This window comes from Pristiophorus japonicus, chromosome 4, assembly GCF_044704955.1.
Source record: "Pristiophorus japonicus isolate sPriJap1 chromosome 4, sPriJap1.hap1, whole genome shotgun sequence".
NCBI lineage: Eukaryota > Metazoa > Chordata > Chondrichthyes > Pristiophoridae > Pristiophorus > Pristiophorus japonicus.
The window spans coordinates 128,035,132-128,057,305 of NC_091980.1; the positions used below are offsets into that span (position 1 = coordinate 128,035,132).

At 43.8% G+C, this 22,174-nt stretch overlaps 1 protein-coding gene and 2 pseudogenes across 1 annotated transcript; all 3 read left to right on the forward strand.

The window, feature by feature from the left end:
- Positions 1 to 242: 242 nt before the first annotated feature.
- Positions 243 to 2,876, forward strand: LOC139262497 (ferritin heavy chain-like). The gene is made up of 4 exons (XM_070877676.1): positions 243 to 344; positions 1,168 to 1,314; positions 1,683 to 1,808; positions 2,829 to 2,876. The coding sequence occupies exons 1-4, from the start codon at positions 243 to 245 to the stop codon at positions 2,874 to 2,876; spliced, it is 423 nt and encodes a 140-aa protein (XP_070733777.1).
- Positions 2,877 to 10,060: 7,184 nt separating this feature from the next.
- On the forward strand, positions 10,061 to 12,755 carry LOC139262172 (ferritin heavy chain, oocyte isoform-like; annotated as a pseudogene).
- Positions 12,756 to 17,802: 5,047 nt separating this feature from the next.
- On the forward strand, positions 17,803 to 19,988 carry LOC139262171 (ferritin heavy chain, oocyte isoform-like; annotated as a pseudogene).
- The last annotated feature ends 2,186 nt before the right edge of the window (positions 19,989 to 22,174 follow it).

A 22,174-nucleotide genomic window follows, 5' to 3' on the forward strand; every position in this document is an offset into this window, starting at 1 on the left:
CCTTATTGAGTTGTCAATCAATGATGCTCATTCTTCAAAGATCTGACTGGCTCTGGGAGTCCATCCCGCTCCTCCCTTTACTTCATTGGTGCTCTTAGAGGCTGCAACTTCTGATTGGACATTTATCTAGGCTGCCGCGCCCTGGATTATCCAGCAGTATAAATACAAAGGTTTGAGGTTTGCTAAATTTTAGTTTGGTACTTCATCAAAGTTTAGACTTCAAACATTAAAAAGAAAATAAGATGGCTTCTCAAGTGCGTCAGAACTACCACCAGGACTGTGAGAATGCTATCAACAAGCAGATCAACATGGAGCTCTATTCCTCCTATGTTTATCTCTCTATGGTGAATGTTGTATATTTGACCACTTCACAATGGCGGCTATGTAATGTGAATTGACTAAATTCTATGACTTCTGATAACTTCTATTCCTTGCTATCTGGTTCTCCTCTGAAATGCCTTGTCTAGTGTGGAAGGTGCCAACTTAATGCTGCTTGTGGTAGATTTGGTTCCTTGGGATGAATGTAGCCAGTAAAACTGGGCCAGTTTTTCTCCTCTTTTATACTATGTGAACTGTGTACTATGACCACATCTCCTACTTTAAGGGGTCTGCTTACAGTTCTAATAGTTCCCCTTAACTAGCCTGTAGAAAATATAGCTGGGTTAATAAACAATGATTGTGATTCTGGTGACCAGAAGGGTATAAATCTAGTAGTTCCTTCACTAATTTCCAGAGCTACAATGAATATTGGGTGCCAAGATGAAGGTTCCAATTTTGAGCATGTTCAATCAAAGCTGAATTGGTGATCATGGAATGATGCAGCACAGGAGGCCATTCAGTCCATTGTGCCTCGCTGACTGTTGGGTGGAGCGATACAACTTGTCCACTCCCTGCATGTTCCCATAGCCCTGTCCAGTATTTATCCAATTTTCTTTTGGCTGTTGGCATTTAATCTGCTTCCATCACCCTTTCATGCCCTGTATGCATCCTTAATAAAAAAAAAAATAGTAATTCCACTGGTTCTTTTGCAAATCACTAAGTTTCCAGATTGAGTTGTGAAATTATCCACTGTCTGTACTAGGTTAGCTAAGTTGGTAGTTGCCATTATAAGGCCCAGGATAGTGGTCTGCCATGCAATATCCAACTACTCTTCTGATCTCTCCGCAGTCCTTCTACTTTGACCGGGATGATGTTGCCCTGCGTCACTTTGCAGAGTTCTTCAAGGAGCAGTCACATGAGGAACGTGAGCATGCTGAGAAACTGATGAAATTCCAGAATCGGCGTGGAGGATGGATCATCTTGGCGGACATCAAGGTTGGATTTAATAAATGTGTGGCCTTCTGTCTGGCTCCCCTTGGACTGATTGGAACCAAACAATATGCAGGATAAACAAGCCATTTGGCCAAGCTGGTCTTTGCCGGTGTTTAAACTCCAGCGGGCTCATCCCACCTTGCTTCATCTCTCCGTCAGCATATTGTTCTATTCCTTTCTCCCCATGCACTTGCCTTGTTTCCCTTTTAAATTCCCCCTCCATATAGTTCCAGTGGTGATGATGGCCTAGGCCATCACATTGGTTCATGGTAATGTAGACTTTTTTGATTGTAGCCCTAATTTTGTTCCATACATTCTCATGTTTGTTTAATCCTGTGTAAGTGAACTGTTAAAATGTTGTTTCTTTCCAGAAACCAGAGCAGGATGAGTGGAGCAATGGTCTGGTTGTGATGCAGAGAGCTCTGCAGATGGAGAAGAATGTGAACCAGAGTCTGCTGGATCTGCACAAACTCTCCACTGAGAGGACAGACCCTCGTGTAAGTTTTTTTTTAAATGATGTGGGCTTAGGTTGAGGAAACTTGTCCTTGAGCCTAATTAAAAGTTCTCTGTGCACAATAGCTTTTGGTTGGTACTTTTTGTTTGTTGGGTGTTGGGGGTGGGGGAAGAGGAAGAGATGGGTAAAGTTGGCCTACTGTGGGCAGTAACTAGTAAATGTGTCCCAGGATCTGAGAACTTATTGTGCAGTAAGTTTAATCGAATGATCCAGTAATTCCATCAATCTCTATTGCATCACTTGACTATCCTCCAGTTCAAAGGATTAAAATCCAAACTCTGAAGGGGAAGCTGACATTCCTTGATATCTGCTGCTGCACATAACTAGTTTCCCTCTTTCAGTTGTGTGACTTCCTGGAGACCCACTACTTGGATGAACAAGTGAAGATGATCAAGCAGCTTGGAGATCACATCACCAACCTGAAGAGACTGGGAGCCCCTGAGAATGGCCTGGGAGAGTACCTGTTTGACAAGCTCTCCCTGGGGGAGAGTGACTAAACAAATTGGGATCAAGCTTATTGTGTTTAGTACTTCCAATTAATTGGGACCCCTGTGCTGTCGGGAATGATGGCTTGTGACTTGTACAAAGAGCTGTGAGACCTGGGCTCCTGATGATGTGAAATGTAACATAACTAAATAAACTGTTCAACATTGGACTGGATTTTGTCTCTTTTTTTTGTATGTTTGAGCAGTTACTTATTTTTTGATTAATGTAACTTGGCTTATATCAAAGCATTGCCTAAGGATTTAGTTTGAAATTTCATAATTAATGAGCCACGAGTCGGCCTGGGATTGTGTGCTGCTGTGATTGATAGCTAACTATTTACAAAATTGTGTTTGGCTCTCACTATCAAAAACTTTACATCTGCCTGTGTTTTCAGAATTGCACAGAAAAATACCATTTGGTCCAACTGGTCTATGCTGGTGGTTGTTTTGGATCTATTAGCATATCTTTCTATTCCTTTCTGCCTCCTGTGTTTATTTAACTTACCTTTTGCATTCAGCGTGAGAACTGCGGAAAGCTCAGTAAACTAAACGCACTGCTGCTATAGACTGCCTCTTCAACTATGCGGTACAAAGGGCAAGTGACTTCATACAGATCAGCAATGTCTGAGCTCAAGGCCAGCATTTATTTCTATCTCCAATTGCCCTTGAGCGTGAGTCACCTGGTACAACCTGAGTGGTTTGCTCGGGCAGTTAAGCGTCAACCACCTGGCTATGGGTCTGGAGTCACATATAGGCCTGCTAGCATAAGTCGGCAGATTTCCTTTCCTAAACATTACTCATATGGGTTTCATGATCACTGGTACTGATACTAGCTTTTATTTTTAGATGTTTTTATTTAACAAAATTTAAATTATGCAGCTGCCAGGGTAGGTTTTGTCTCTTTGATCAGTGGATATATCAAAATAGGATCCTTCTGGAAGGAGTAAATCTATGAAGAAAAACACCGACATTAAAATAGATACCTGTTCCATCAACTTATAACCCAATACTAGCAGCTCCTCTATATTTGCATTTAGTCCCGTTGTGCAATTCATACCAAACAACAATCATCCTTTCCAAATCCCCTTGGCTCTCCATTTGTCCCCTTCTCATCCTTCAATGGATTCAAATGTTGTTGATGCTGGGGCTGCAATATTTCAGTGGTTGCAAGTTATTTGAGCAACTTTGCTGAGAATTGTACTGGTTGCAATTATATTGAAATCTTTAGTCTATCCATGTTAACGTCTTTTTAAAAAAAAAAAAAAAAATTGTTGTGGGGTGTGGGCATCAGCAGAACGGCTAGCATTTATTGCCCCTCCCTAATTGCCCATGAAAACATGGTGGTAAGCCGCCACCTTGCAGTCCTGTGGTGAAGGTACACCCACAGTGCTGTTACGGAGGGAGTTCCATGATTTTGACCCAATGGCGATATATTTACAAGTCAGGATGGTGGGGAACTTGCAGGTGATAGTGTTCCCATGCACCTGCTGCCTGTGTCCTTCTAATTGGGAGAGCTCACGGGTTGGCAGGTGTTGCTGAAGAAGCCTTAATGAGTTGCTGCAGTGCATCCTGTCGATGGTACACACTGCAACCATGGTACGTCGGTGGTGGGGGCAATGAATTTTGGAGGTGATGGATGGGGTGCCAATCAAGTGGCCTGCTTTGTCAGGGATGGCGTTGAGCTTCTGGGGAATTGTTGGAGCTGCATTCATCTAGGCAAGTGGAGAGTATTTCATTGCACTCCTGACTTGTGCCTTGTCGATGGTGGAAAGGCTTTGGGTTATCAGGAGGTGAGACACTCAACACAAAATACCCAGACTCTGACCGGTCTTGTTGCCATTGTATTTATGTGGCTGGTCCAGTTAAATTTCTGGTCTTCAGTCCCACGCTACTGATCTTTGGGCATCCTGTGCGAAGACGAGTGGGTAGGTCGGAAGGCTTCCTTGTAGGACAGCTGCTGGGCATTGCTAAGGTGACCATTAACCGGTCCAGGCAGCAGGCGGTCGAGTGTGTTGTTCAGCCCTACTGCCTGCCTCTCTTCCATGGTTACATTCAAGTCAGGGTGTCCCTGGAGAGGGACCACGCGGTGTCCACCGGTATGCTCACGGCCTTCCGTGAGAGGTGGGCGCCAGAGGGACTGGAGTGCACCATCACCCCCAGGAACAGAGTTTATACTAGGTATGTCTAACCTCCTAATGCCCCATGGTTTAGTGAGTGTTAGTATTCTAGAATATGATGTCACAACAGGTCAATCTCTTGCACTATTCTGTAATATTTCTAGAGTATCATCAGCTACACAACAAACTTTGTTATATCCATTCAATAAAAGTATTACAACACAAATCAGATATTTATTTTTAAATAAACTTCCCCGCCACAAACTCCGTTCCCCAGCCACAGACTCCATCCCTCTTCCTGGCCACTAGCTGAGGCTGAACCACACTATCCAATTTGACCCTGAGCTGAGGTTTCAACTCCATATCCTCTCCGTGATGGACATGGCCCTTGATCATGTCTGTCCATTTCCCGCAGCTCTGCTCTCACCCCTTCCCACCCTCCCAGAACCACAATACTGTTCCCCTTGTCCACAACTTTTACCCCACCAGCCATCACATTCAATGGATAATCGTCCACCATTTCCGCCACTTACCATCCCCTCCCCTTTCAGCATTCCTAAGGGAACTCTTCCCTCCGTGACACCCTGGTCCACTCCTCAATCACCTCCAACACTCCCTCCCATTTCTGTAACACATTCCTGTGAAGGAGATGCAACACCTGCCCTTTTACCTCCTCCCATCCCACTGTTCAGATCCCCAAACACTCCTTCCAAGTAAAACAGCGATTTACTTGTACTTCATTTCAATTTAGTATACTCTATTCGCAGCTCACGATGTGGTCTCCTCTACACTGGGAAGAGCAAATGTAGATTGGTTGACCACTTTGCGAAATACCTCTGTTCAGTCCGTAATTGTGACCCAGATTTTCCAATCGTCTGTAAAGTTAATTCTCCATTCCACTCTCAATCTGACCTCTCTGTCCTCGGCCTCTTGCACTGTTCTAGTGAAGCTCAACATAAGCTCCTCAGCTTTCTATTAGGCACATTACAACCTTCTGGACTCAACATCGAGTTCAACAATTACAGATCATAACTTCTGTCCCTATTTTTTTCAGATGGCAGCTGTTGATGATCCTGCTGCACCCATTTACATCTTTTCTCTACCCATCTTTAGGTCCTTTACTTGTCCCATTGCCATCTACTTTTGCTTTGTACTATTATTCTTTTTGTCATTTAATCACTCCGGCCTTCCACCCTATCACAGACCTTCCCTTTTGTTCTTTCCTCCCCTCCCCCACCCCTTTCCCTGCCCCTGCACTTGCTTAAAATCTGTTACATCACTAACCTTTTCCAATTCTGGTGAAATGTCACCGACCTGAAACGTTAACTCTGTTTCTCTCTCCACAGATGCTGCCTGACCTGTTGAGTATTTCCAGCATTTTCTGTTTTTCTTTCAGTTTTCCAGCACCCGCAGTATTTTGCTTTTGTTCCTTTTCTTCTTTTAAGTAACTGAGCGCATTTTCGGATTAATGTTGTGTGACCTTGCATTAAACAAGAATGGCTTCTGCTGAGAAATAGGTTGTGATCTTGATCAAACCTGATTTGCTTGGGCATGTGGCTGTTTTAATCTCTTCCCCTCCAGAATATTGCCTTTGGTTCAGTGGTGGCCGAAGATGTTCATAGCTACAAGTCTAATCTTAGCCATTAACTGGTTTTAAAGTTGGGTGAACTGGAGAAAGAGATTTCAGTGTAATCTGGTCACAGTAAGACCTTGTCCCTCATGTTTGAACCACTTTGCCAAGGGCGTGCTGTTACAGTACAGAGTCTGCACCTTCTGAATAGACAACCCCCAAGAATTACTGCTGAGAGTTTTTCTATTTTGGGAACACCAGGAACGTGTTCGCTGAAACAGGTATCGATCCAAAGCGAAAGGAACGCTGGATGAGGCCTCACTAAATACACGTATCATATGGAAAGGAAGAATTGGTAACATAGTTAGATATCTTAATGTAAACTGCTAATCTATATACTACCAGCCTCTGTGAACTAGGCCAATGATCACGGAGAATGATTTAACATAGTGCAATTTTCTCTTCAAGTCATATTCATCCAAATGTAATTGTTGACTATAATGAACCAAAATAGTTAATTTGTAATTAATGGATATGAGTCTTTCCCATCAGTTATGAATTAACTAAACTGTTGTTTGAATTCAAATACCGGTGGTTACCAGGATGTAATAGGTGCGGAATTACCTCAGTCTCATTGCAGCCTTTAAACTGTCCTGACTCAAAGAGGGAAAGAGGAGATTCAGCCTTTGTTCAAGCTATATGTTTGGGGTACAATAGTGCAGTGGTTATGTTACTGGACTATTAATCCAGAGGCCTGGACCAATAATGTGAGTTTAAATCCCACCATCATTTGGATTCAGTTTAAAATGTAAAACAACCTGATATCAGTAACCATGGACTTTTCGGATTGTTGTAAAAATCCAACTGGCTCACTAATTTCCTTTTAGAGAAGGAGACCTGCCGTTCTCACCCAGTCTGGCTTATATGTGACTCCATTTGCACAGTAATGAGGTTGATTTTTACATAAGAACATAAGAAATAGGAACAGGAGTGGACCATATGGCCCCACGAGCCTGCTCCACCATTCAATAAGATCATGGCTGATCTGATCATGGACTCAGCTCCACTTTCCTGCCCGCTCCCCATAACCCCTTATCCACTTATCGTTTAAGAAACTGTCTATTTCTGTCTTAAGTTTATTCAATGTCCCAGCTTCCACAGCTCTCTGAGGCAGCAAATTCCTCAGATTTACAACTCTCTGAGAGAAGAAATTTCTCCTCATGTCAGTTTTAAATGGGCGGCCCCTTATTCTAAGATCATGCCCCCTAGTTCTAGTCTCCCCCATCAGTGGAAACATCCCTTCTGCATCCACCTTGTCAAGCCCCCTCATAATCTTATATGTTTCGAAAAGATCACCACTCATTCTTCTGAATTCCAATGAGTAGAGGCACAACCTTCTCAACCTTTCCTCACATGTCAACCCCCTCATCTCTGGAATCAACCTAGTGAACTGCCTCCAAAGCAAGTACACCCTTTCGTAAATATGGAAACCAAAACTGCACGCAGTATTCTAGGTGTGGCCTCAGCAATACCCTGTATAGCTGTAGTAAGACTTCCCTGCTTTTATACTCCATCCCCTTTGCAATAAAGGCCAAGATTCCATTGATCTTCCTAATCACGTGCTGTACCTGCATACTATCCTTTTGTGTTTCATGCACAAATATCCCCAGATCCCGCTATACTGAAGCACTTTGCAATCTTTTTCCATTTAAATAATATATTGCTCTTTGATTTTTCTCTGCCAAAGTACATGACCTCACACTTTCCAACATTATACTCCATCAGCCAAATGTTCCCCATTAACTTAGCCTGTCTATGTATTTTTGTGTCCTCCTCACACATTGCTTTTCCTCCCATCTTTGTATCGTCAGCAAACTTGGCTACATTACACTCAGTCCCTTCTTCCAAGTCGTTAATATAGATTGTAAATAGTTGGGGTCCCAGCACTGATCACTGCGACACCCCACTAGTTATTGATTGCCAACCAGAGAATGAACCATTTATCCCGACTCTCTGTTTTCTGTTCGTTAGCCAATCCTCTATGCATGCTAATATATTACCCCCAACCCTGTGAACTTTTATCTTGTGCAATAACCTTTTGTGTGGCACCTTATCAAATACCTTCTGGAATTCCAAATACTCCATATCCACTGGTTCCCCTTTATCCATCCTGTTTGTTACAGTCTCAAAGAATTCCAGCAAACGCTCTCTGAAGTGACCGAGCAAGGTGTCTCTCAACCATTGAGTACCTGAACATGGTTCAAAGAAGGAATCTCACCAGCACCTTCTCAGGGCAACTAGGGATGGGCAATGAATGTTGGCCTTGCCAGCGACATCCAAACTTGGGCATGTTCCAAACTCAGACGAAGTTCCAAGCAATGAGAACAAATCTCCAGTAGTTCCTCCTACAGTTACCTGGCTGCGTTCTCCATCTCTTCAGCCTGTCTTACCCTTGCTGTGCAGCACTTGGCTCAAGCTCCTGCTGTTTGTTTTATATTTCCCAACCTCTCTCTGCGCTCAGCTCTAACACGTGTTCTACTCTGGGAGATGAGAATGCGATCACCGGAGGCAGATAAATTGGAGATTTCACAGATGATTGAGTTAGTTATTGGTAGAGTGGGTAACTGAGAGCTTTTAGTTTTGGGGATCAGTCAGATGGACTCAGTGGGTAGCAGCCTCGTCTCTGAGTCAGAAGGTTGTGGGTTCAAGTCCGCACTCCAGAGATGTGAACACAGAATCTCGGCTGACACTACAGTGCTGTAACGAGGGAGTGCTGCTCTGTCGGAGTTGTCATTTTTCAGATGAGATGTTCAACCGTGGTCCTGACTGCCCTCTGAGCAGGACACAACAGATCCCATAGCAATACTTTGGAGAAGAACAGGGGAGTTATCCCTGGTGACCTGGCCAATATTTATTCCTCAACCAATGTCACTGAAAACAGATAATGTGGTCATGTTCACCTTGCTGTTTGTGGGGCCTTGCTGCGTCAAATTGGCTGCCATATTTCCTACATTACAACAGTCACTGTGCTTCAAAACGTAATTCATTGTGAAGCCTGAGATTGTGAAAGGCGCTATATAAATGCAAGTCTTCCTTTTTGGCCTGCAGTCTATTTCATTGCTTCTAAAATGTAATGATAAAAAACACGAACTGAACATTCTATGGTCCCTTCCACATTCTAGCTGATGTATGTACAGGTGCTCACTAAATTTGGAAGTGATGGAGTATCTGAGCACTCGTGTTTGACACATTGATCAGGAGCACTTTGAATTCATCTGACCCATTGCTGGTTCCTTTGCACACTCACTGATCTGTGTGGATGTTGCAGCAAATCCGCAGATACCTGCAAATGACCAACCCACAGAACCATCCAGAACTATTAAAAAGACATTAAATTGCAAACAACAGAGGATTCAATGAACCTTTCAAGGTGGCCATTAACTGGTCCAGATAGAGTACGGTCGATGGGGTGTTCTCTCCGTCTGCCTGCTTCCCTTCTGCGGCTATGTCCATGCCCGGGTGTCCCTGGAGAGGGAGCACGCGGTGTCTGCCGGTATGCTGGAGACTTTCCATGAACGGTGGACACCAGAGGGACTGGAGTGCAGCGTGGATACAGGGAACTAAATTATAATTTGAAAAGTGCTTGTTAGTTTTGTCATATCTGGAACTTATTGTTTATTAATCCTTATAAAGGGGACACATGGTTTAATTTTTTCCTAATTGATTAGCCTAAAAAGAGTAGAGGATTCCTTCAAACCTGTGGTTCTGAATATTTGAACTGTGTTTGAGGAAAATGAGGACAATTGAGATCCTCATTGAGTTGTCAGCCAATGATGCTCATTCTTCAAAGATCTGACTGGCTCTGGGAGTCCAGCTCCCCTCCTCCCTTTAGTTGATTGGTGCTCTGAGAGGCTGCAACTTCTGATTGGGTAATGAGGAATGTCACTCATCATCTAACCTGCCACACCCTGGATTATCCAGCAGTTTCAATACAGGAGTTTGCAGTTGGTTAAATCTTAGCTTGTTGCTTCAACAAACTTTAGATTTGGGAAAAAGAATCAAGATGGTTTCTCAAGTGCGTCAGAACTACCACCAGGATTGTGAGGATGCTGTCAAAAGCAGATCAACGTGGAGCTCTATTCCTCCTATGTTTATCTCTCTATGGTGTGTTTTGCCTTTTAGACTAATTCACAATGGAGACTATGTTATGTGAATTTATTAAATTGTGTTGTATCCAGTCCACTTATTGGGCCCAATTTTGGCCAACCCATTTTTACGGCGCACTGACCCATTATACGCTGGAAAGGGTGCCAAAAAACTCACTTGGTATCTTGGACCCTCAGCCGAGTGTCTTTGGTGTCCAGGAGCGGTGTCTATGGTGGAGTGTGGCGGGGGGGTGGTGAGTTAAAGCTCTGCACTGAAAACACTGCTGACAGCTGTCGCATGCGCAGTGGAGTCTGCGCACATGCTCCTTGTTCTCCCAGCGTGTCCTGCAAGCTGATAGCATGCCCTAATATCTTCCGCCCTGCCCCCCCACCAGCCGTGATCGAATGGTCGCCGCATCTGAGTGCAGCCCAGGTGCAGAACCCAATCTGAGATGCTGCCCACACCAGCCTTTCATCTTCCCAAAGCCCCCCCCCCCCCAGCTTTCCAATGCGTCTTTGCCGGCTGCCCCATCCCACGCCGAATAGCCTGCTGTACAGGCTGGCCCGCTACCTTTCCTGGCCCAAGCTAGAATTTACTTCAAATATTTAATTGTTGTTCAATTGTTTACCTGAATTCTTTATTTTTATTTCGTTATTTTAACTTCTTTTTATTTGTAATGTTTGGTGCTTGCGTGCAGGTCCTTACTTACTTACCTGTGCCGATTTCTTAACTGCCTGCAACGTTTTTCATAGCTGGCCACATACACTGACCTAAGTCTATTTTGGTTTAAATGTTAGCTGGCCAAAGAGCCATAAATGGCCAAAACTGGTGTCCGTGTCGAGGCTGCCCCCCACTTTGGGGGCAAAAAAAAATCGTACCTTACTAAGTTACTCTGGAGCAAGTTTATTGGGGAAAATCGGGTGTTTTAACTTGCGTCAGAAAAACCAACTTACTCCAAAAAAAATTGAAGTGAGTCATGGCCAAAAGTGGGCCCATTCTGAATATCCTGGGAACTTTTGAGCTTGAAGTGTATGTGGAGAATATTCTGCACTCCATTCATGGCATTCAGAATTTATATCCTCATTTTAAATCACTGCGGGTCTTTCTCTACCTTTGCAATGAGGGGATGTAATCTTAAAATGAGTTGGACCATGTAGGAGGGAAGTCAGGAAGTATTTGTTCCTGCAAGGATGGTGGAAATCTAGAATACATTCCTTTGCATCCAGCCTGCCCCCCACCCCAAACCCCCCTGTCCACATGTAAAAATCAAGGCTTTGATGCTGTGCTGTGGTTTTTCATTGGGTTAAAAGTTCAGTGTAATTGTGCACCCTTGAAAGAAAGCAAAATATTGAGGTTGAATTACTGTACATGATTCTGCAATATAATTCCAAACTACTCTTCTGATTCCCCCCCCCCATAGTCCTATTACTTTGACCGGGATGATGTTGCCCTGCGTCACTTTGCTGAGTTCTTCAAGGAGCAGTCACATGAGGAACGTGAGCATGCTGAGAAACTGATGGAATTCCAGAATCGCCGTGGAGGACGGATCATCTTGGCGGACATCAAGGTTGGATACAATAAAGGAGTGGCTTTCTGTCCGGCTCCCCTTAGACTGAATGTTCCAAATACATTGTAAAGCAATTATTTTCCATTTACAGGAGTCAGGCCATTTGGCCAAACTGGTCTTTGCTGCTGTTTATACTTCAGCGAGCCTCCTCCCATATTGCTTTATCTAACCCTATATCAGCATGTTATCGTTCTGTTCCTTTCTCCCCATGCACCTGCCTAGCTTTCCCTTAAATAATCTATGCTTTTTACTTGACCAATATGATTCCAGTGGTTGTTAGAATATAAAATTACTTTTAAGCTAACACATAGATTCATGTTAATGTATACTTTTCATTGCATCTCTAATTTCCTTCAATAATTTCTAATGTTTGCACTTGCAACAGATTAAACAATGTTTGAATTTTTTTTTCCAGAAACCAGAACAGGATGAGTGGAGGAATGGTCTGGAGGCGATGCAGAGAGCTCTGCAGATGGAGAAGAATGTGAACCAGAGTCTGCTGGATCTGCACAAACTCTCCACTGAGAGGACAGACCCTCATGTAAGTTCCTAATGATTTAATGTGGGCTTTTGGGTAAGTTGGAGGTTGTGGAACCTTGCTGTTTTGGTGCCTACTTATAAGATCTCCATGCTTAATAGCTTTGTGCAGGTGTCTTTTTTTTTTGTTTGGGAAGGGACTGTGGAAGTTGGCCGACTGAACAGTGACTAGTAAATGTGTCCCAGGATCTGAGCATCTATTGTGCAGCATGTTTAATGTAATGATGCTGTAATTCCATCAATCTCAATTGCACCACTTGACTATCCTCCAGTTCAAAGGATCAAAATCCAAACTCTGAAGGGGAAGTTGACAGTCCTTGATATCTGCTGCTGGACATAACTAGTTTCCTTCTTTCAGTTGTGTGACTTCCTGGAGACCCACTACTTGGATGAACAAGTGAAGATGATCAAGAAGCTTGGAGGTCACATCACCAACCTGAAGAGACTGGGAGCCCCTGAGAATGGCCTGGGAGAGTACCTGTTTGACAAGCACACCCTGGGAGAGTGACTAAACTGTCTGACTGGATCAAGCTTATTGTGTTTAGGACTTGTATGTATAATAACTGGGACCCCTATTCTGTAGGGAATGATGGCTTGTGATGTTGGACACTGATCTGTGAGACCGAGGCTCTTCGTGTGAAATGTAACATAACTGTAAATAAACTGTTCAACATTGGACTGGGTTTTGTCTCCTTGTATGTTTGAGTGGTTGTTAAATTAAAAATAACATGACTGACATCAGACAAGAATTACACTGAGTTGTGCAACAGTGTTATGGGTTTCAGTCATATGAAATTTGTTTTTCCTCTTGGATTTGAGTTGCATATTCAGACACTTGTTGCAGGGTGTGAAATGGACGAGGGTGTGTTCAAACCATTAAGAGCCACATGAGATATTGACTGAAGGACAAAGCATGGTCACAGGTAGGTTTTAAGGATTGTCTTATATAGGTTCAGAAATGGAATGGCAGAGCGTGGTATCTGGTCAGTGGATTAAAAATACCTGTTCCCACTAGTGAACATTCTCTCTGCCATTACATAACTGATAACTCCATACAACAAAATAAAAGTTGCCGTAACATGTGTTAAACACCGACAACGTTTCCCACTCAATCAGTCTTACCATTTCAGATCAGTGAAGAAAAAATCCTGGATTAGCATTCTATTTTAATAAGTGTATTGGCCCTGGAATTAACAGTTTGTATTCAGTCACTGCTGCAGATCCTGTTCAGTTGTTATTGCAGGTTGTTCAGTAACTGAACTCACCACTGCTGTTGTAGACTTCCTGCTATGCTTTGTAGGCAGAGCAGCAACTGCTGCACAGACCAGCAGTGTCCGAGTGCATTGAACCATGGGGACAACAATTGGGTGAGGAGGGAAAGCAATAATTATCAGCTTGCTGTCACAGCTTCATTGGTTAGTGTTGATAGCCTAGTGTGGTGGTTCTGGGACAGCTTCTCTTCCGGCCGCTCCGATCGTGATCGAATAACTTGGCAACCTGATCAATGCTCACATGAATAAGGTATTGAAGGACTGCCAGTGCAGTTGGACTCCATTTCCCACTGTTGTACTCTAACCCATTTCCCTCACTCGCAGATCCACGATGCAGTTCCCCTTGTCCTCACCTTCCCTACCACGAGCGTCCACATTCAACGAATCATCCTCTGCCTTTTCTGCCACCTCGCGCAATCCTACTCGCTAACACATCTTCCCTTTCCCTCCCCTTTCAGCATTGTGAAGTGACCTGTCAGGCCATTACACTCTGGTCCTCAATCACCCAAAAGACCCCCTCCCTTTCCCACGGTACATTCCCGTGAAAGTGCAGGAGATGCAACACCTGTCCTTTTACCTCATCTCTTCCCAATGTTCAGAGCACCAAAAACTCCATCCAGTTCAAACAGCGAATTAATTTTACTCCTTGCAATTTAGTGTACTGTTTACGCTGCTCACGATGCAGTCTCCTCTACATTGGGGAGACCAAATCCTCTTTTCTTCTTCGACAGTCCCTCCGAGTTGAGGATGACTTGCTTCCACACTCAAAATGAGTTCTCTGGTGACTGAAGAGTTCAAGGTGACATGTAAATTCTCAAACACAGGTGGGGCAGATGGTGGTGTGCTGGAACAAGGGGGTGGGTTGCCGTGCGCTCCTTCCGCTGTCGATGCTTGGCTTGAGCTTGCTCTCAGCGAGAAACTTGAGGTGTTCAGCGCCTTCCAGGATGTGTTTCCTCCACCTTGGGCAGTCTTGGGCCAGGCATTAGCAGGTGTCGATGAGAATGTTACACTTTTCAAGGAGGCTTTGAGGGTATCCTTGAAGCATTTCTTGTGCCAACCTGGGGCTCACTTTCCGTGTAGGAGCTCCAAGTGTTTTGGGAGTCTCGTGTCAGACATATGGACGATGTGTCCCGTCCAGCGGAGCTGATTAAGTGTGGTCACTGCTTCGATGCTGGGGATGTTGGCCTGAGTGAGGACACTGATGTTGATGTGCCTATCCTGCCAATGAATTTGCAGAATCTTGCGCATTCAACATTGGTGGTACTTCTCCAGTGTTTTGAGATGCCTGTACATAGTCCATGTCTCTGACAAACCCCAAGAATTACTGCTGCTAGTCTTTCTATTTTAGGAACACTAGGAACGTGTTCGCTGAAGCAGGTTCCGATCCAAAGCACAAGGAACGTCCGATGAGGCCTCACTAAATTTATCTATCGTGTGGAAAGGAAAAATTGGTAACATAATTGGGTATCTTATCGTAAACTGCTCATATATATACACTGGACATAACTACCAGCCTCTGGGAACTAGGCCAATGTTCATGGAGAATGAAAAAGGAGTCAGCTTTTTTTTCAAGCTGTATGTTAGGGATACAATTGTGCAGTGGTTATGTTACTGGACTAGTAATCCAGAGGCCTGGACCAATATTACACAGAATGTGAGTTCAAATCCCACCATCATTTGAATTCAGTTTAAAATTTAAAACAAACTGATATCAGTAACCATGGACTTTTAGGATTGTTGTAAAAATCCAATTGGCTCACTAATTTCCTTTTGGGAAGGAAACCTGCTATCCTTACCCAGTCTGGCTTACATGTGACTCTATTTGCAAAGTAATGTGGTTGATTCTTACCTGCCCTCTGAAGTGACCGAGAAAATCGTCTCTCAATCATTGAGCACCTGAACATGGTTCAAGAAGGAGTCTCACCAGCACCTTCTCAGGGCAACTAGGGATGGGCAATAAATGTCGGCCTTGCCAGCGACATCCAAACTTGGGCATGTTACAAACTCAGATGAAGCGCTAAGCAATGAGACCAAATCTCCAGCAGTTCCTCCTATAGTTACCTGGCTACTTTCTCCATCTCTTCAGCTTGTCTTCCCCTTGCTGTGCAGCACTTGGCTCAAGCTCCTGCTGTTTGTTTTAATTCTTTTTTAAAATTCCCAGCCCCTCTCTGCACTCAGCTCTAACACGTGTTCTAACATGGGAGATAAGAGTGGAAACACCGGAGGCAGATAACGTGGAGTTTTCACAGATGATTGAGGATCCTCATCTCTGAGTCAGAAGGTTGTGGGTTCAAGTCCTCACTCCAGAGACATGAGCACAGAATCTCGGCTGACACTACAGTGCAGTAATGAGAGTGCTGCACTGTCAGAGTTGTCGTCTTTCGGATGAGATGTAAAACCGTTGCCCCGTCTATCCTCCGAGCTGGACATAAATGATCCCGTGGCACTACTTTGAAGAGGAGCAGGGGAATTATCCCAGGTGACCTGGTCAATATTTATTCCTCAAACAATGTCACTGAAAACAGATAATGTGGTCATGTTCACCTTGCTGTTTGTGGAGCCTTGCTGTGTGCAAATTGGCTGCCACATTTCCTACATTACAACAGTGACTGTGCTTCAAAAAGTACTTCATTGGCTGTAAAGCACTCAGGGATATCCTGAGTTTGTGAAAGGCGCGATATAAACACACGTCTTTCTTTTTGGCCTGTAGTCTATTTCATTGTTTCCAAAATTTCATGATAAAAGACATGAACTAAACATGACATGGTCCCCTCCACAACTCTTTTGTGGGGAGACAAATAAACATTAAAACAAGTGCCCCCTAATCTGGGAAACCCTCCAGCCACTTTTCAACTGCCCTATTTTTTTTTTTGTTTCTTTTTATTACTTTTTTGGGGTTTTTTTGGGCAATAAAATCATAAAGTTTACAAGTGCCCCCTATAAAAGGGGAGGGGGAACACTACGGTCCCCTCCACAACTATTTTAATTGGAGACAAAATGAACCAGTTATGTCAAGTGCCCCCCGGGGACACTTCAAACATTTTTTTGTGTTTTTTTTATTTTTATTTTTATTTTTTTTACTTTTTTTGTTTTTTTTTTGTGATTTTTTTTGGGGCAATAAAATCATAAATTTTACAAGTGCCCCCTATAAAAGGGAGGGGGACACTATGGTCCCCATCCACAATTCTTTTGGAGTTAACAATAAACATGTAAATCATAAACTTTAAATTGTGCCCCCCGATCTGGGGGATACTCCAAACATTTCCCAAGGCCCTTTTTTTTTGTGTTTTTGTAAGTTTTTTTTTGGGCTGTAGAACCATAATGTACAAGTGCCCCTATAAAAGGGGAGGGGGACACTATGGTCCCCTTCACATTCTAGCTGATGTGTGTACAGGTGCTCACTAAACTTGGAAGTGATGGAGTATCTGAGTATTTGTGTTTGACACATTGATCACAAGCAATTTGCATTCATCTGACCCACTTTTGGTTGCTTTGCATGCTCACCGATCCGTTTGGATGTTGCATCAAACCCGCAGATACCTTCAAATGACCAACCCACTGAACCATCCAGAACTATTAAAAAGACACTGACTCGCAAACAACAGAGAATTCAATTAACCTTTCAAGGTGAACATTAACTGGTCCAGGCAGGGCACGTTCGATGGGGTGTTCTCTCCGTCTGCCTGCCTCTCTTCCGCGGCTATATCCGTGCCCGGGTATCCCTGGAGAGGGAGCACGCGGTGTCTGCTGGTATGCTGGAGGCTTTCCGTGACCGGTGGGTACCAGAGGGACTGGAGTGCAGCGTGGATACAGGGAACTAAATTATAAATTGAAAAGTGCTTATGTTAGTTTTGTCATGTTTGGAACTTATTGTTTATTCCCCCTTATAAAGGGGACACTTATGGTTTAAGTTTTTCCCAATGCCTAAAGAATAGAGGATTCATTGAAACCTGTGATTCTGGATATCTGAACTGTGGTTGAGGAAAGTTGGCACAATTCAGATCCTCATTAAGTTGTCAGCCAATGATATTCCTTCTTCAAAGATCTGACTGGCTCTGGGAGTCCATCTCCCCTCCTCCCATTCCTTGATTGGTGCTCTGAGAGGCTGCAAGTTCTGAGTGGGTATTGAGGACTATCACTCATCCTGCAGTGTGCCACACCCTGGGTTGTTCAGCAGTATAAATACTGGCATTTGCGGTTGGTTGAATTTCTACAGGTGTTTGAGGTTGGCTATGTTTCAGTTTGTTGCTTCCCCAAAGTTTAGATTTGTGAAAAAGAATCTAGATGGTTTCCCAAGTGTGTCAGAACTACCACCAGGGCTGTGAGGATGCTGTCAACAAGTAGATCAACATGGAGCTCTATTCCTCCTATGTTTATTTCTCTATGGTGAGTTTTGCATTTTAGAGCACTTCACAATGGAGACTATGTAATGTGAATTTACTAAATTCTGTGCTGTATCCAACCCACCTATTCTGAATATCTTGAATGTTCATGACTCACTTTCCTGGGCTCTTTTGAACTTGTTGAAGTTTATTTGGAATACATTCGGCACTCAATGCATGGAATTCAGAATTTGTATCCTCATTTTAAATCACTCCATGAACTTTCTCTACCTTGCCTTTTTTGCAATGAGTGGATGTAATAAAATTAGTCAGGCCATTTAGGAGGGAAGTCGGGAAGTATTCTTTCCTACAAGGATGTTGGAAATCTGGAACACTTTTTTTTCCTCTCTGTCTCTGTCTCTCTCTTCCACACACACCAAGGCTTTGATGCTGGGCCAAGGTTTTTCATTGGGTAAGGCTATCAAAAGATTGTTTCCATGAAAATGTCCATCAATGGCAGTCCCTTGGAATAGAGGAAGACTTGCTTCCACTCTTAAAATGAGTCCTTGGGTGGCTGAACAGTTCCAAAATGAGAACCACGAACTGTCACAGGTGGGACACATAGTTGTTGAGGGAAAGGGTGGGTAAGACTAGTTTGCTGTACGCTTTTTTTCGTTGCCTGCTCTTGGTGGTGAGACTCTAGGTGCTCAGCGCCCTCCCGGATGCCCTTCCACTTGGGGCGATCTCTGGCCAGGGATTCCCAGGTGTCAGTAGGGATGTTACAATTTTTCAGGGAGGCTTTGAGGGTGTTCCTGTAACGTTGCCTCTAACCACCTTTGGCTTGTTTGCCATTAAGGAGTTCCATGTTCAGTAAGGTTTTAAACCCTTGAAAGAAAGCAAAATATTGAGGTTGAAGTTATGTGCTGTACCCGTTTGCGATATAGTACTCTTCTGATCTCTCCATAGTCCTTCTACTTTGACCGGGATGATGTTGCCCTGCGTCACTTTGCTGAGTTCTTCAAGGAGCAGTCACATGAGGAACGTGAGCATGCTGAGAAACTGATGGAATTCCAGAATCAGCGTGGAGGCCGAATCATCTTGTCTGATATCAAGGTTTGGTTCAATAAAAGTGGCCTTCTGTCTGGCTCCCCTTAGACTGAATGTTCCCATATATGATAAAGCCATTATTTCCAATTTACAGCACCGGCCATTTGGCCAAGCTGGACTTTGCTGGTGTTTATACTCTACATGAGATTCCTCACATTTTGCTTTATCTCGCCCTGTCATCATATCATTCTTTTCTCTTCTCCCCATGCACTTGCATTGTTTCCCTTTAAATACATCCAAGCTGTTTGCCTTATCAATATAACTTGAGCAGTTGTGATAGCTTAATAGCAATTTTTTATTCTAACAAATGGTAAAGTAGACTTTTGATTGCACCTCAATTTCAGTTTAATCCATTGTAAGAGAACTTAGAACTTTCTTTCCAGAAACCAGAGCAGGATGAGTGGAGCAATGGTCTGGAGGTGATGCAGAGAGCTCTGCAGATGGAGAAGAATGTGAACCAGAGTCTGCTGGATCTGCACAAACTCTCCTCTGGGAGCACTGACCCTCACGTAAGTTCTTAATAATTTAATGTGGGCTTTTTGGTAAGTTAGAGTTTGTGGAACCTTGCTGTCCTTGGGCCTAATTCAAAGATCTCCATGCCTAATAGCTTTGTGTTGGTGTCTCTGTTTCTGTTTCTGTTTGGTGAGCAGTGGGAAGGGACAGGAGGCTGGCCTACTGTGGACAGTAACTAGTACATGTGTCCCAGTGACTTCAGGATCTGAGCACCTATTGTGCATTAAATTTAATCTAATACAGTAATGCCATCAATCTCAATTGCATCACTTGACTATCTTCCAGTTCAAGTGGATTAAAATCCAAATTCTCAAGGGACAGCTGCCATTCCTTGATGTCTGCTGCTGGACATAATTAGTTTCCCTCTTTCAGTTGTGTGACTTCCTGGAGACCCACTACTTGGATGAAAAAGTGAAGATGATCAAGAAGCTGGGAGATCACATCACCAACCTGAAGAGACTGGGAGCCCCTGAGAATGGCACGGGAGTGTACCTTTTTGACAAGCACACCCTGGGGGAGAGTGATTAAACTGACTGGTTCAAGCTTATTGTATTTGCCTACAGGACCGGGGTCCTAATTATATAATAATGGCTTATGACTTTGTACAAAGAGCTAAGATGTGAAATGTAACATAACTGTAAATGAACTGTTCAACATTGGACGGGGGTTTGTCTCCTTGTATGCGTGAGTGATTGCTTATCTTTCAATTAAGCAGAATTACACTGGGTTATGGAACAATGTTATGGGATTCAGTCAAATCAAGTTTGGTTTCCTCTGACATATCGAAGTATTGAGTTTGATTATTCAGAAATGTGTTGCAAGTCCTAAAATGTTCAAGGGGATATTAATGGTCTGAACACATCCATGAGATATTGACTGAGGGATAAAGCATGGTCAGAGGTAGTTTTTAGGGAGTGTCTTAAATAGGTTTAGAGCGAGAATGGCAGAACTTAGGCTTCAGGGTTGTATAAAAATAGTGTTCCCTCGAGTGAACATTCTCTTGGCTATTCCATAAATGAAAATTCAATGTAACAAAATACAAGTTGTTGTAACATGTTAAACATGGGCAGCATTTGCGAATAACCAGAGTTTCATTATTTCAGTCTATGGAAGAAAATGACCTGGATTTGTATTCTTGTTAATATTAGCCCTGGAATTCGCAGTTTATATTCAATATTTGTAGCAGATCCTGTTCAGTTATTATTGCAGTTTGTTCAGTAAATCAACTGACCAGTGCTGCTGTAGACTCTGTTAAGCTTTGTATGCAAAGCAGCAATTACTGCACAGACCAGTAATGTTTGAGTGCCAGGAACTACAATTGGGTGAGGAGGGAAACAGGTGGTATCAGCTTGCTGTCACAGCTTCATTGTTTAGTGTGGATACCCGAATGTGGTGGTTCTGGGACAGATTCTCTTCTGCCTGCTTCTCATTGTGACCGAATAACTTGCCAACCTGATCAATGCTCACATGAATAAGGTACTGAAGGAGTACCTGTGCAACTACACTTCAACAAAATATAACCCTGCTGGAAGGGAGAGTAAATGTATTTCTTCAAATGCCCAAAGCAATAGGGCCCAAGATTTTAAACACAAGGCTCTGGAAAAACATTTGCCCATCCTGAGCCCCCAATGCCAAATACCTGAATTCATCAACCCAATGTATCCAGTTGCATTTGCTCCCATTGTGCATTTCATGCCAAATAGCAATCATCCTGTCCAAATCACATTGGATCTCCATTTCATTGCTTCACCCGTGTGAATGGATTCAAATGTGAATGCTGAGCTCCAAGCCATCGTCAACACCATCACCGAGATGTATGAAAACATAGGCCTTAAACTAAACATCCGTAAGTTAAAGATCCTCCACCAACCTAACCCCGCCACACAGCACTGTCCCCGGTCATCAAAATCGACGGCACGGCCTGGAACAACATGGACCATTTTCCTTATCTCGCGAGCCTACTGTTAGCAAGGGCAGACATCGATGATGCGGTCCAACACCGGCTCCAGTGGACCAGCGCATCCTTCGGTCATCTGAGGAAAGGAATGTTTGAAGAGCAGGACTTCAAAACTGGCATCAGGCTTGTGGTCTACAGGGCTGTAATGATACCCACCCTCCTATGTGGTGCAGAGACGTGGATTATATACAGCAAACCAGCTCTAAACACTGGAGAAGTACCACCAGCACTGCCTCTGCAAGATCCTGCAAATCCATTTGGAGCAAAGACGCACCAACATCCGTGTTCTTGCTTCGGCCAACATCCCCCCGTATCGAAGCACTGATCACGCTCAATCAGCTCCGTTGGGCAGGTCACATTGTCCGCATGCCCAACACGAAACTCCCAAAGCAAGCGCTCTACTCGGAGCTTCGTCACAGCAGGTAAGCTCCAGGTGGGCAGAGGAAACGCTTCAAGGACACCCTGAGAGCCTACTTGATAAAGTGCAACATCCCCACCGGCACCTGGGAGTCCTTGGTCCAAGACCACCCAAAGTGGAGGAACAGCATCCGGGAGAGCGCTGAGCACCTCGAGTCTCATCGCAGAGAGCAAGCAGAAACCAAGCGCAGACAGCAGAAGGAGCATGTGTCAACCCAGGCTCCCCAGCCCCGCTTTCCTTCAACCACTGTCCGCCCTACCTGTGACAGAGACTGTAGGTCCCACATTGGTCTCTTCAGCCACCTGAGAACTCACTTTTAGAGTGGAAGCAAGTCATCCT

Excerpts from the sequence above, each read along its gene's own strand:
- LOC139262497 (XM_070877676.1), top strand. The coding sequence starts at position 243 with ATGGCTTCTCAAGTGCGTCAGAACTACCACCAGGACTGTGAGAATGCT. Across the intron at positions 1,315-1,682 it reads TCATCTTGGCGGACATCAAG|AAACCAGAGCAGGATGAGTG; the intron begins GTTGGATTTAAT and ends GTTTCTTTCCAG. Across the intron at positions 1,809-2,828 it reads CTGAGAGGACAGACCCTCGT|CGTGAGAACTGCGGAAAGCT; the intron begins GTAAGTTTTTTT and ends TTTTGCATTCAG.